Source organism: Girardinichthys multiradiatus, chromosome 7 (genome assembly GCF_021462225.1).
Source record: "Girardinichthys multiradiatus isolate DD_20200921_A chromosome 7, DD_fGirMul_XY1, whole genome shotgun sequence".
Lineage (NCBI taxonomy): Eukaryota > Metazoa > Chordata > Actinopteri > Cyprinodontiformes > Goodeidae > Girardinichthys > Girardinichthys multiradiatus.
In genome coordinates, this window is record NC_061800.1 from 40,733,997 (window position 1) to 40,746,547 (window position 12,551).

Sequence of the window (12,551 nt, forward strand, 5' to 3'; positions counted from 1 at the left end):
ATAGGTGGTGCTTCTTTCGTTTTTACACATAACTGTTTGTGTTTTTCAGAATCAGAAATACTTTCAAACAACCAATTTTGCCTTTTGTTCAGCAAGCTGATCGACAGTGCGGGACAACAGGTGATGGAGGCATGAAGGAATGTTGTAGAGGTTGTGGAAATACCAGTATAGTTTGATACTGGTAACTTGTTCATGCCTAAAGTGATTGAAACTGCTAAACGTAAGATGCAAAATATAAATAAAACAACACCTCAGTTATTTTTAAATTAAAGGGGTTTTTATGGGTTCTATTAATTGTGGCACACGTGTTTTTGTAAAACAAAATAAAATAAAATAAATGTAGTCAAATTAAAGGTTAGATTTTTCTAACTTTTTCCATGAGATACTTCTGCGGTAAAATATTTACTTCATCAGGGGTGTCAATAAATGTGTCTCACTGTAAATGATACATATAACATTTATTATTTTCTGTTTCTATTAATGACTGCCTGTTGTCCTATTGATGGCGACACATTGCCGGCATTGTTTATAGATTTCCTTCTATGAGCCAGAGAACGTTCTCTTTCATCAATATTTGGAGTATAAAAGCGTTTGAAGCTTACAGTTTGGTCTGAGCTCCTCGGTGTGAGGCGGCGTATGCTGTCTGAGTTGGGTGGTCCCCTTCACTGAAGCATGATGCCCTGCATCCCATCCTAGCTGGCCACCCTGACTGTGATGGATGAGCTGTTTGAGCTGTCACTCATGCAGAAAGGCCGCTGATCTATTTCTTGCTAACGGCGAGCTCAGGCAGCATCCCTCGTAAGTCGCATCGAAGGTTAACCTGCGGTAATCTGAAACTGCTTGTCAGGAATTTATAGACACTGGATTGAAAAGATGTGTGTGTTAAATGTCGTTTATCCATATCAGATTACCTCAGTTACATGTTTGAGCACACACAGACAAAACAGCTCTTTGAGTAACCTGAGCAAAGCCTTCTGAAGATTTTCCTAATTTCCTCAATTTTTCCGGCTTCCAGAGCTTCATTCAGAATATCGCAGTTTGCTGCATGGTGTGAAGGTGCAGCTTGGTGCAGGTATGCCCATTTATAGGAGCTGCGGATTGTTTAGTCCATCCCTCAATCATTACTGGCCTTGCCTCGTCAGCTGTATAAAGAACCGTAATGACTTCCCTTCCTGACATGAAAAAGCATCGAGGTCAGCCTAATGGACCAGTGCCTTTCTTTTTTTTATATTGTAATCATAGTGAAACACAAAAATGTAAACTCTGAGCTTCGCCTTTTCTCTTTGATTTCACTAGTTTATTTCTAAAATGCTGATGCTTCCAGACTGTATATTCTTTGTATATGTAACCACTTTTGTTTTTTGGTCATTAGAAAATCCCCTTAAAAGACAGTTTAAACAGTTGTGTGATTATAATGTACTCTTGTTCCATCACTGTGTGTGTGTAGCTGAAGGATTTGCAGTATATTTATGGGGCTGACCCTCATCACGACTTCTCGGCAGGCATGTATATTATTCCAAGATAGTTCTCCTTTTATTTAGACATAGTTTTCCCTTTGCTACAGCTACATTTTCATTAGATTTTTTTTATGTACTCTTCCTTTTTTTTTCTTTGCACCATCAAATTAGCCTTGATGAAGGTCTATAATGTATAAATAAACTGTGTGGCATACAAATGGATGACTGTTGAGTGGGAGTCCTGGAGGAGAAGGGCCAGAATACTCTCTGCAGGATTGTCAAGAAAATAAATACCCCTCTCTGCAGACCTCTGTGTCTTCATAAACATCCAGCTTCTTTATGTGGTACCATCAGGAAATGACCCAGTGGCTTTGGATTTTTGGGGGCCATATTGACTTGTTGGAAGAATCATTTTTTTGCTATAGGAGAACCTACTTTAAGTTTCTTTAATTTTTTTACTGTTTGTTTCTTTAGAGTTTCATTTTTTGTGTATTGCTGCATAGTTTGGGATTTGTTAAGAGATTCCTAGTTCACCCCAGATGTCCAAAGGTTGACCTTCGTTGTCTCCCCAGGGGGTGACTGTGACCTTACAACAACATCCTGTAACCTCAGCGCTCCTTTCCTCACTTCACTGACTCTGAGCTATTTTTATTATCCAGTTAGCTTTTTTATGAATAAATGGCCCATAAACAACGTTCTGAGATACGTTCATTCTGTTTTTGACTCCTTGACTCGCCGCTCAGATTAGTTGTCTTCAGGATAACTTGGGAAAAACTCTTCATGCGCATCAACTCAAAAGGACACTAGCAGCAAAAAATGAGATGCTCCTGGTAGCTCCTGAAGACATAATCATTGGTTTGCAGTGATCGGTTATCTCCTGAATTCATAAACTGTGATGGCCTCCAACTACCTGCACTTATGTAGATATTTATAAACCTTGTTGCTTTTCCATTGGTTGTATGTCTTTGTACTTGGACCAAACTCAAGACATATTCCATCAGCTTTACAACTTTTTCCTTTCAGCTGTGTTCATGTTTGTAGCCTACGGTAGTTGCATTCATTTCCATGACCATAACTAAGAAATCTATCAAATTTGTGAAATGGAGAAGCGAGTACAATGCAGCTGAGAATCTGATGTCCAAGAATGATGATGCTACATTGGGAACGCCGAACTCAGGTACCAGTGCAGAACGCAGTGGCCAACTGAGACTAAAGTAGTGATGTACAACATGAGTTCAGAACATTTATACAGCAGTTTATCCTGTGGGATGAAGGAGAAATGTTATCTACTTTTTATATTGTTAGGTTTTCTTACAGTAAAAAGGGATGAAATATACACTTTAAATGAGTAATTGGAAAATGTTAAGGTTTGTGTGCCGTTCTAATCTCTCCAAATAAACTCTAACCTTTTCTTTAATTTTTTCGTGCTTTCCCAGTTAATGATACCCTAAAGGTTGCTATAGCATCAACATTTTCTCTGCTTGAAAGCCATTTTTCTTGTCAAAGAGTCCTTTGAAGAATGTTTTTCCGTCTCCCAGAAAATCCCCAAAAGCAGCCCATAAATCACATTTTTAGGACATATTTCCTCATGAAGCAAATTAGGCATGTGATGACTGGAGGAATTTCCCATTGACTTGTACCTCTTGTGTTATACAGTTCTCTGCACATTTATTAGCACCCCCTAGAAAAAAGCGTGAAATAAATGTCACTTCATCATCTCACTCTGAAAACTTTATTCAGTGGGGTTTCTAACAAGTCATATAAAATAAATGTAACTGAAGGTTTTTTTAAATATACACTTTTTTTTAAGTTAATCACAATTACAAAAAAACATGACTTCCTGTTGCCTTGGACTTTAATTGTGACTTAACACATTTTAGCCAGTCTTTAAAATGAGACAGACAAGAAAATAAGTCATTTACATCAGTAACATGTGTGTTAGTCTTTATGAGTGAGGAAATGTTGAGTACAAAGATGCTGTTTTGAAAACAAACTGGCCCAGATCTATGTTTAAAAATTAAAAAGTGTAAAACAACTTGAACTACGGCGAACGTGGCTGGACATGGATCTGAGTTTATTTTGTAGTTATGCATCGTGAGGAAGTTGGAAAGAACCGCATCTTCTGCTGTCCAATAGAGACAGGCGATGTCAATTTAGGGTTTTAGCATGATGAGTTATAGTATTTATTGTCACAATAAGTAAAATATTTGAAGATTTGACACATTATTTGTAAATCTATCACTGTATCCAGTCAGAACTTCACAAACACAAATATAGCTCTAAAATAAAGCCTACCTCAATAAAATGTTACTTTAGCACATTAGTCTCAGTACTGCACAGATTTATTTTAGTTTATTGATGAGCTCATAATAGTTAAAGTTTATTTTCATCAGTACATGATGCTTGTTTTTATCAGAATATTTTTTCTCGGTATTAGATTAACAATATGATATCGCCCATCTCCAGGGACTGTAGCTTTTCAGTCTCTGCTGAGACCGTGTGCTTGGGTCAGATTCTGCTTTTCAACAACAAATACATCAGGAGTGATTGTTCTAAAACGAAGCATAAAAATGTGGAAAGCACCTCATGCCCTTTGTTAGGCATGGTGGAGGATCTGTGATGCTCTGGGGCTGTTTCTCTCCCAAAGGCCATATGTGCATTGTTAGAAAGCATGTCATCATGAACTCTAGAGGTTGGATTTTTCAAAAATAATATTAGTTTGAGACTCATCTTCACCAGAGGTGCCAATAAGTGTAGAGGGTGTTGTGTGTGCCGTTGCATTTCTGTTCCGTTTTAATTCAGACTCTCTTAGGTCACCACATCTAAATATTGATCTGTGATCTCTGTGAGGAAAAAGGAAAACGGGGGGTGTACAGGTCCCGCAGACCCTGACAGAGGCCTCCAATGCACTGTGATTTACATCTACCAAGGCAGAACTAGAGGTTATGTTTTCACACTGAGCTTTCCAGCAGAGAAGCAGAGGTGGGGAAGTGCAGAGTTGGGGGGCTGGAACGGCAAACAGACTGAAGCCACAGGTCGTCTGGGCTCTGTAGACCTAAAACCACAGCTAGGCCGAATGAGCCATAGAGTGTTTGTGTAGCTGCAGGGTTCGCAGCGCCCCGTGGAAAGCCACCCACCTTGCTGTGGGACCACTGAGCTGAGGCATTTCAGCCATCACACTCCTGAGCCCCAGTGAAAGCGTGACACCGTCAGAAAACGTGTACGTGCTTCCTGAAAGAAATTGAAGAAAACAATGATGTTTGATGTTGTTTCTGCAGTGTGGTCCTGTCTGGTAAGGCTCCCTCAAGGTAGTTACTGTAGCTGTCTGATTTATATGAGGAGGAGAGAGATGGCTTGACAAGGGTTTGTATTTAAATGCTGTTACCCCAGCAGCTACTTTGACACCTTGTGTGTTTTGGAGGGGAACGTCTAATTTCGTTTCCGCCCTGTTTCAGTCTGAGTTCCCTGGCCTCATGAAGACAGGTGCTCCCATCTGTGGAGCCAAACAATTCAGGGTCTTGGTTGAACTTGAAAGGAGACATGAAGTGTAGCAGTTGTTACTCAGTTCTGTGGTAAAATAACCCCACTGCCACAGCCTGTTACTAAAATAAACAAGACAATGATTGCAGGTGGGGGTTATGTCTGTTCTCCTCAGCCTCCAGTGTGTGTGTGTGTGTGTGTGTGGCTGTAGCTTTGCATTGCTCTCACATCACACACACACTTACAGGTCTTCCAAAGTCCAGCTGAGCAAACATCCTTAGGTTTGCTCTCTGAAAAGGGAGTTCCTTCCCCAGTGCCCCTTCACCATTAAGAAACTGGGTGTAATTGGGAAACACCGCACGCCATAGACTGGAAGCCTTCAGCAGCCAGTCACCTTACATAAGCCAGCAGCATGTTTGATCTTTATATATACAGCTAGCTTGCTAGAATTCCTCAGTAAGTTTGCCTTGAAGTCTTAAACTGCAAAATCAGGCCCTGCTCTGGTTCTGGTTCTGGCCATCTGGACTGTACTGGCAAAGGTAGAATTCCTGAAGAGACTTCTACGTTTTGGTCTTCAGGAACAACAGATTTTCTGCCTATGTGTTAAAAACCCACATCATAGAGAAACATTTTCTTTATTGTCTCTTAAAACTAGATTTCCTGAAGAGTTTTTTCAGAAGAGCGGGGAAACATCAGAGATTTTAGAGACGTACGCTAAACGTTTTGTAGCTGTGATAAGGTGCTTCTAGAAAGTATGACTCGGGTGCAACATACAAATTGCACAACATACTTTTCAAATTATTTGTAAAATAAACATGAAAACCATGCATCCCTCCACCACACAATTATGCAGTATTTTATGTTGGTCAGTGAAATAAAATGTCAAAAAAATACATTAAAAGAAGGCTGGTGCTCATCTCCAACGGTCATTGGCCGAACATATGTCAGTAATTCTAGCGAGGTGGATAGGATCTTTTTTCTGTAACTATAAATTCCTCATCTCTGTTTCCATTCTCAAAGTCTCACCAAACCTCACTTTCAGAACTTGGTGTCCGAAACGGCTCGTAAAAAAGAGCGGGAGCAGGTGACACGGGAGATCGAGCGGCTTCACTCCTCAATTCAGATGGTGTGTCGGAGTTCCTTACCACTTGGGAAGATCATGGACTACATCCAGGAGGACGTGGACGCCATGCAGGCTGAGCTGCAAGGCTGGCGGCGGGAGAATAAGGAGCATGCACAGGCCTTGCTGCAGGAGCAGAGGTTGGCTTGCTGCATGCGTTCAGGCTTTATGTTATGTCGTGTTTCTGGTACCAGTTGGCCTAAAGATTAACCTGCCTTTTAAAGCATCTCTCTGAAACAGTTAGACGTCATGTTCAGTTATGCTGCAGAGGTGTGTTGCTTAAACAAAAGAAGCAAGGCTCAAAAATATGAATTGCTCCATAATTCCATCTTCAACTGCAAAGCAATTCACATAAGGCCCAAAAGACCTTATTTATGTAGAATCTTAATCTAGCTAAAGAACAAAAAGCTGCTATGCAGTAGCCGCCCCGTCTTCAGCCTGTTGTGTTGATTTGCTGGTCATTGAAGATGAACCATTGTTTGCACATCTTCAGTAAATAATCTGTCTTGTCCACTGCAGAGCAACGGACCGGGCCGTGGAGCCTCTCAAAGCCGAGCTGGCCGAGCTAGAACAGCTGATTAAGGACCATCAGGATAAGATTTGTGCTGTGAAGTCCAACATACTGAAGAATGAGGAGAAGATCCAGAAGATGGTGACTGGGATCAACTTTTCTTCCAGAACCTGAGTAAAAAACTAATGAGAAAAAGCAAATATGACAAAAGAGCTGCACTGCGCTTCAGAGATCCGGTTTTAGGCCGAATGGATCCATCTGGCTGTTGTTTTAAACCGTATCTTTGCTGAATTGGGTCTGTGTACTGATTCGAACTTGAAGATAGGTTGGATTGCTTGAGTACCAGCCCGTTTAGCAACCACCAGTACCATACTGAAAATATTTAATTATCATTTCAGTTACAAGGCATGAAAACTTGTGGAACAAATAACGTGAAAATTGACTGCAAGTAGAATTTCTGGTCTTTTGTTCTCAGTTTTTATATTATTTTGACCTATTATCTAAACTCATATAATCAAACTGACGCATTCAGCTGACTGAACATTAATTCAGATTTGTTTCGGGATATAGGAGAAAACTCCAATTAGCCCAACTTAGTCACATTCTTTATTATAGCATCTTGGCTTTAATTCCTCTGATGTGTCCTTCATCCAGCTCCTCTCCAGCTCTCAGCCCTTAAAATGTTGTTCAGAAAGCTTTTCCCCATCACATCATCTACTTTTGATGCACTGCTGCACTTTGATATTCTCTTCTTAATTAGTGAGGGAGAAAAAGATGCTTTATGTAAACTTGGCAGCTAAAGAATCTCCTTTGTATCATAAATGAACACCTGAACATCCTCATTTTGCCACTTTTAGCAAAGAAACACAAGAAACGTTGCCATAAGCACAGAACAGACCAGCTTAATGAATTAAATAAAACTAGAAGGGTTACATTTCACTCCTGTTACAGCTGTATGACTTGTACTTTATACACAATGCTCATAGGTATAAATGAAGATATTAGTCTGTCCTTGATATTTTCGAATTACAGCAGCAGAAACATGTCGTTTTAGTCTATATGTGGATTTATTATGGTTACATATGTTTTCTTCCATGGTGATGAATGTCCTCCTGAATAAAAACGCATTATCAACATAATATATAATCTGATTTTCATTCAAGCAGTCGCCCATTTGGTGCTGCTGCTTCACAAAAGCCTCCCAAAGTGAGCAGACTGTAAACATTTACCCAAACCCTGCAGAACAATCCTGATTGGACTGATGAATAAAATCCAGTCGAATCCACAGAGTTCATTCAATAGTACAGCTCTTTTTCTCTGCTCCATATGGACTGTCATGAAGGTACAGAAAAGCTGTTTGGCAGCATACGTTTTCCAGATTTGTCATCCATCTGCTACATTGTTGCAGCTTGTGAAGGGTCTTTTGGGGTCATCCTGTTTAAAAAAGGGGGCCTGGTAATGAGCTTTAAAGCACATTCAACTTTTACACCAGTAGCATAATCTCACTTTGAAACTTTTGGAAAAATCCAACCTTAATTTGAGTACACTTGTTGGGTGAATAGGAAGGCTCCCCAAGTTTCCATAACAACCAGCAGGCGATATCTACATGCCAACCGATCGTTTGGATGGCGTTTTAGGAAAGAGATTTCTTCTGTCCTTTCATCACAAGCATAAAACATGTAAAGCTTCCTCAGCTTGCCAGAACTTCAACTGGAAGCCCGTGCTTTGGTCAGATCAGCCTTTGTTTGAGGTGGAGGTGGGTTTGGTATGAAACAAAAGGTAAAAATGTTGAAAACTCCTCGGTGGAGGGTCTGTGATGCTGTGGGACAGTTTCTCTTCCTAAGGCGCTGTAAACCTCATAAGAGTTGGAGCATCGCAGACTCCTTGAAATACCAGAACATTTTAAATAAACTTGTGGTGGCTTCACATCAATGGTTCACCACACACAATCAGCCTTCTCTCATGGCCATCCCAATCATCAGACCTACATCCTATAACAATCTGTTGGGGTGGGCTGAGGAGAAGAGAACTTAAGGCAGAACCCAGGACTCTGGATGTTCTGAACAGGTTGTGGCAAGAGAAATGTCCAAAGATCTCCTGAACAGTTACTGGAGAAGACAAAGTGTTGGACTAAATTAAAGGGGATTATACAGAATATTACCACCAAGGGTGCAAATGATGCTGGTCTTTAGAAGAATAATTATGTAACGTGGCATTTTTCTCTCCGCTGAATCATTTCCTTTAAACTGGATTTGATGTGATTTAATTTTTTTAAAACATTCAGTGTGAGATTGTGCCGTGACTTAAAGATGTTTACCTGTGGTGCCAGCAAGAGGGCGACGTAAACGGCTTGCTTAAATTCATCTGAAGGAATCGGCGACATCTGTGCCGAGAACATGAACTAATTTATGATTTCTACTAATGCCATGGCCTAAAACTCGTAATAAAAAGACAAATGGATCTGTAAATGCATAGCGCTGTCTTATGTTTTTTTGCCTATAAGCTAAACGCACAGCTTGCAGCTGTATAACTGGCACATTTTATCTGACTGCTCAGGAAAGAAAAACACCAAATTTACACAAACTAGAGAAGCTGCATTACAATGCAACAACAGCTGCACAACGGTGAAGATTCAGCAGTCAAACTGCACTAACAGATCAGACTTTATTTTTATAGCAATATTTTATGAGATCCTTCTAAAATAACAGAAACATACAGGAGTTTTAGTCTTGGAGCGTCTCAAAGGAAAAACTGATAAAGTGATGACCTGTATATGCTCCTTTGTTACTCAAAATTACTACGTTCACTGTACTCTGTTTGTAACATGCTCTCAGTTTACCTATAAACTGTACATAATGTATATGTGGAGATTGTATCATAGTTTAAATGACTATATAATTTTGTAGTGGAGTGAAATAAATGAACACATTGCTGTAAATGTCTGTTTGTGATCTGTGACAGCCCCCTTAGACAGAGAGGCCTTAATGAGAGGCTTTGATTGTTCACGTCAACATCAATGAAGTGGTGAATGAAAGGACTGCCATTTTGAAGATTTCTTGTGAAGGTTATGTGACCTTCTGTCACAAGACTCGAGGTGATTTTCTTTCAGGGTCTCGTAAACATTCAGCTTTCCTTTGGGAACAGCTGAACATCACCAGCAGCAGTTTATTTAACCAACCTTTTAGCCGATGAAACAGCTGCAACCTGAAAAATGTATTTTAGGGAGTTGCTGCAGCTGCTGTAAATGGACTGGGGCCTTGTCTGCTGTAATGTGGACGCTGCTCTGGTCTGCTGAAGTTCTTGAGTTAGAATTCGTCCTCATTCAGAGTCTCTTCTCTGACATATGGAGCATAACCATGAGAGCCCAGGTTCAAGCAGCTGAATGATGTTCCTCATGGAAAGAAGTCAGCGAAGGTGATTTAGGAATCTGATCAGGATTCCTCATGGGCACCTCCCCTTGGTTTCCTAGGCACATCCTAATGGGAGGAGATCCACAGAAGCAGACTAGACTCGGAGTGTATGGACTATACACTCTGAGGTACACCTTTCTACTATCAGGCTGGACTTCAGCCTTAATTCTCATGTTTAATAGATTCAACAAGGTGTCAGAAACATCCCTCAGAGATTTCTGTCCACATTGACATGAGATAATCATGCAGATTTGAGCTACTGCTGCTTTTTTATGATCTGGAACCATTTATATCCTCACAACTGTTGCTCCCTGGATGATTCTTGGGCATTCTCTGTGAGCTTGAGGGATGGTGGTGTGAATATCCCAGAAGATCAGCAACCATGTGATGTTCAGTCATCTAAATCTCCTTTCTCCACCATTCTGATGCTGAAACTTCACTTCATCAACTCATCTTCATCACACCTAGAGGCCTAAATGCATCGAGTTGCTGCCATATGATTGCTTCATTCTCTGTACCTGATAAAGTGAGCCATTTCATAAACTATTGACAGACTGAAACTAGGCATTGCTTTGGTCTTGAAACTCTTGATTTACCGGATTGTCGATGTTCTGACCCACATCTAAGGTCATCTGGTCAGCCCAAAATGTACTGCTGAAGCACATGGTGAGAAGACCAAGAATCTGATGGAGGGAATAAATCTGGCCTGAGAACATCTTGAGATCCCCCAGAATGAGGGGGAGAAGGAGTCTGGGTTTCTGGCCTGGATATTCTGCTTCTGTGACCCAATCTTTAATAAAAGGAAGTAAAAGGAGGGATGGATGGACTTGAGCAAATGTGAAGCAAGATGAGGCAGCTTGTTTAGAGTGGCAGGTGAAAGTTGACAGAATAATCAACAGCGTGAAGCTTAGACTTGAGTCTCAGCAAGTGAATTTTGGCCTTGAGATTCAAGTTGCTACTTCTGGACATGGATCTCAGTAAACCTAAAATGAGGATAGGTAAGTATGAGCTTGGCTGCATTACTGTGGATCCTTTCTTCTAGATTGAAAACCAGTGGCCCCACCAGTGCATCATATATCCTGACGTTTGTGATGTCTTGTTTGTATGGACTACAGTGATGAAAACAATGAGGTATTATTCTTACAGCAATCTTTTAGCTCAATGTTTCTTTTCCACCCTCTTTCCTACACAAAGCCGGATCCCTGCAGGCAGCCTGTCCAGTTATGGGGACGCCCAGCTGCGCTGACTGGGGCGTTTATTTTTAGAGCCCCACCATGGTCCAGTGTCTTGTCATCGGGCTGTATAAACCCGCTGCATGCCTCTCAGTATACGTTGTGACTCATAACAAAGATGGTGAGCATTACTCTAGGCACGTTCATTTTACATTTCTCTTCCAAGTAGACACATTTCCCTTTAAAAGTCCTTCTTCTCTTTCATTTGATCCTTTTAACTCTGGGCCAGATTGTTTTTAAAGGATCTGTTAATGGATCTATAAGTTATTCAGGTATAAATCAGTCCCTAAACCCAATAGGTGAATCAATCTTTTTATTTCATAAAACCATACATATCATTTGTCCTCCACCTTTTAGTTTATATTAATTTTAGAATGAGGCTTTGTGTTTCACAATTGACTGAATTATTACTGGGAATACCTTTGTGATCTTCTTTCCATAGAGCATAAAATTGTCCTAATAATGATGGTTTTGACCTCGTCTCTTTCCTGAACAGAGCGGTGAAGGAGTTACTACTGTGACTAACTATACTTCATCTTATACATCTACTGGTCCAGCGATTGTCTGTTTACCAGTTTTTCTTTATTAGACAGAGACCTTAATAAAGACACTGCTGCAATTACCTCTATGTTTGGTGTTTTTTTCTGTTTGTTTTCTGCCTTTACCTGCAGTTGGTTTAAGTACCTGAGCCTGCGAAAGGTTTCTTGTTGTTAAATGATTGTTTTTTCTTTCTACTGTGGCCACATGCTTTCTCAGCATGGCTTCAACTTAATGTAATTATCTGTCCACGTCACAACTCACTGGCTCAGAAAGGATTGATTCGAAATCAGTGACTCGATGCATCTGACTGGGCTTCCTCGATTACTGTTACCTGTTATGCATCATAAACTGAATTAAACTTGTTTTGTATTCCATTTAGGATCAGACTGGACTGCGTGTCATTAAATGTTGTCTGTCTACATGATTGGAATTTATTGGTATGAATTTGAAAAAGGGGTTGGTGCCTGTTTTTCCTGTAAAGCGCTTTGAAATTTCATTTGTTATGAATTGGTGCTATAAAAGTAAACTTAACTGAATTACCTAATGCAACTGTTGTAGCCCATGTCCTTTATACGCATTTGTGTGCATTGTGGACTTTTAAAGCACTGCCTCAAGTCCTCCCAAACCTACGAGGACTTTGAATTGCAAATCTTTTTTTTTGCCACATTTTTTCCATCCACTCAGTTTTCCACTAACATGCATATAGGTTTTTTTTAGACTTGGGTAATCTTCATAGGACCTGTGCAACTCAATTGTGGCTGTAAATTGCAGTCATCGAAATTAGCGTATTCTCTCATATTC

General features: G+C 40.3%; 1 protein-coding gene across 3 annotated transcripts in view; it reads left to right on the forward strand.

The window, feature by feature from the left end:
- traf3ip1 (TNF receptor-associated factor 3 interacting protein 1) overlaps positions 1 to 9,506 on the forward strand; it is a 36,162-nt gene extending 26,656 nt beyond the window's left edge. For all 3 annotated transcript variants that reach the window (XM_047370851.1, XM_047370852.1, XM_047370853.1), the window contains 2 exons: positions 5,980 to 6,197; positions 6,577 to 9,506. In XM_047370851.1, the coding sequence (XP_047226807.1) occupies positions 5,980 to 6,197; positions 6,577 to 6,742 (384 nt within the window). In that variant the 3' untranslated portion in view covers positions 6,743 to 9,506. The remainder of the gene's footprint in view (positions 1 to 5,979; positions 6,198 to 6,576) is intronic.
- The last annotated feature ends 3,045 nt before the right edge of the window (positions 9,507 to 12,551 follow it).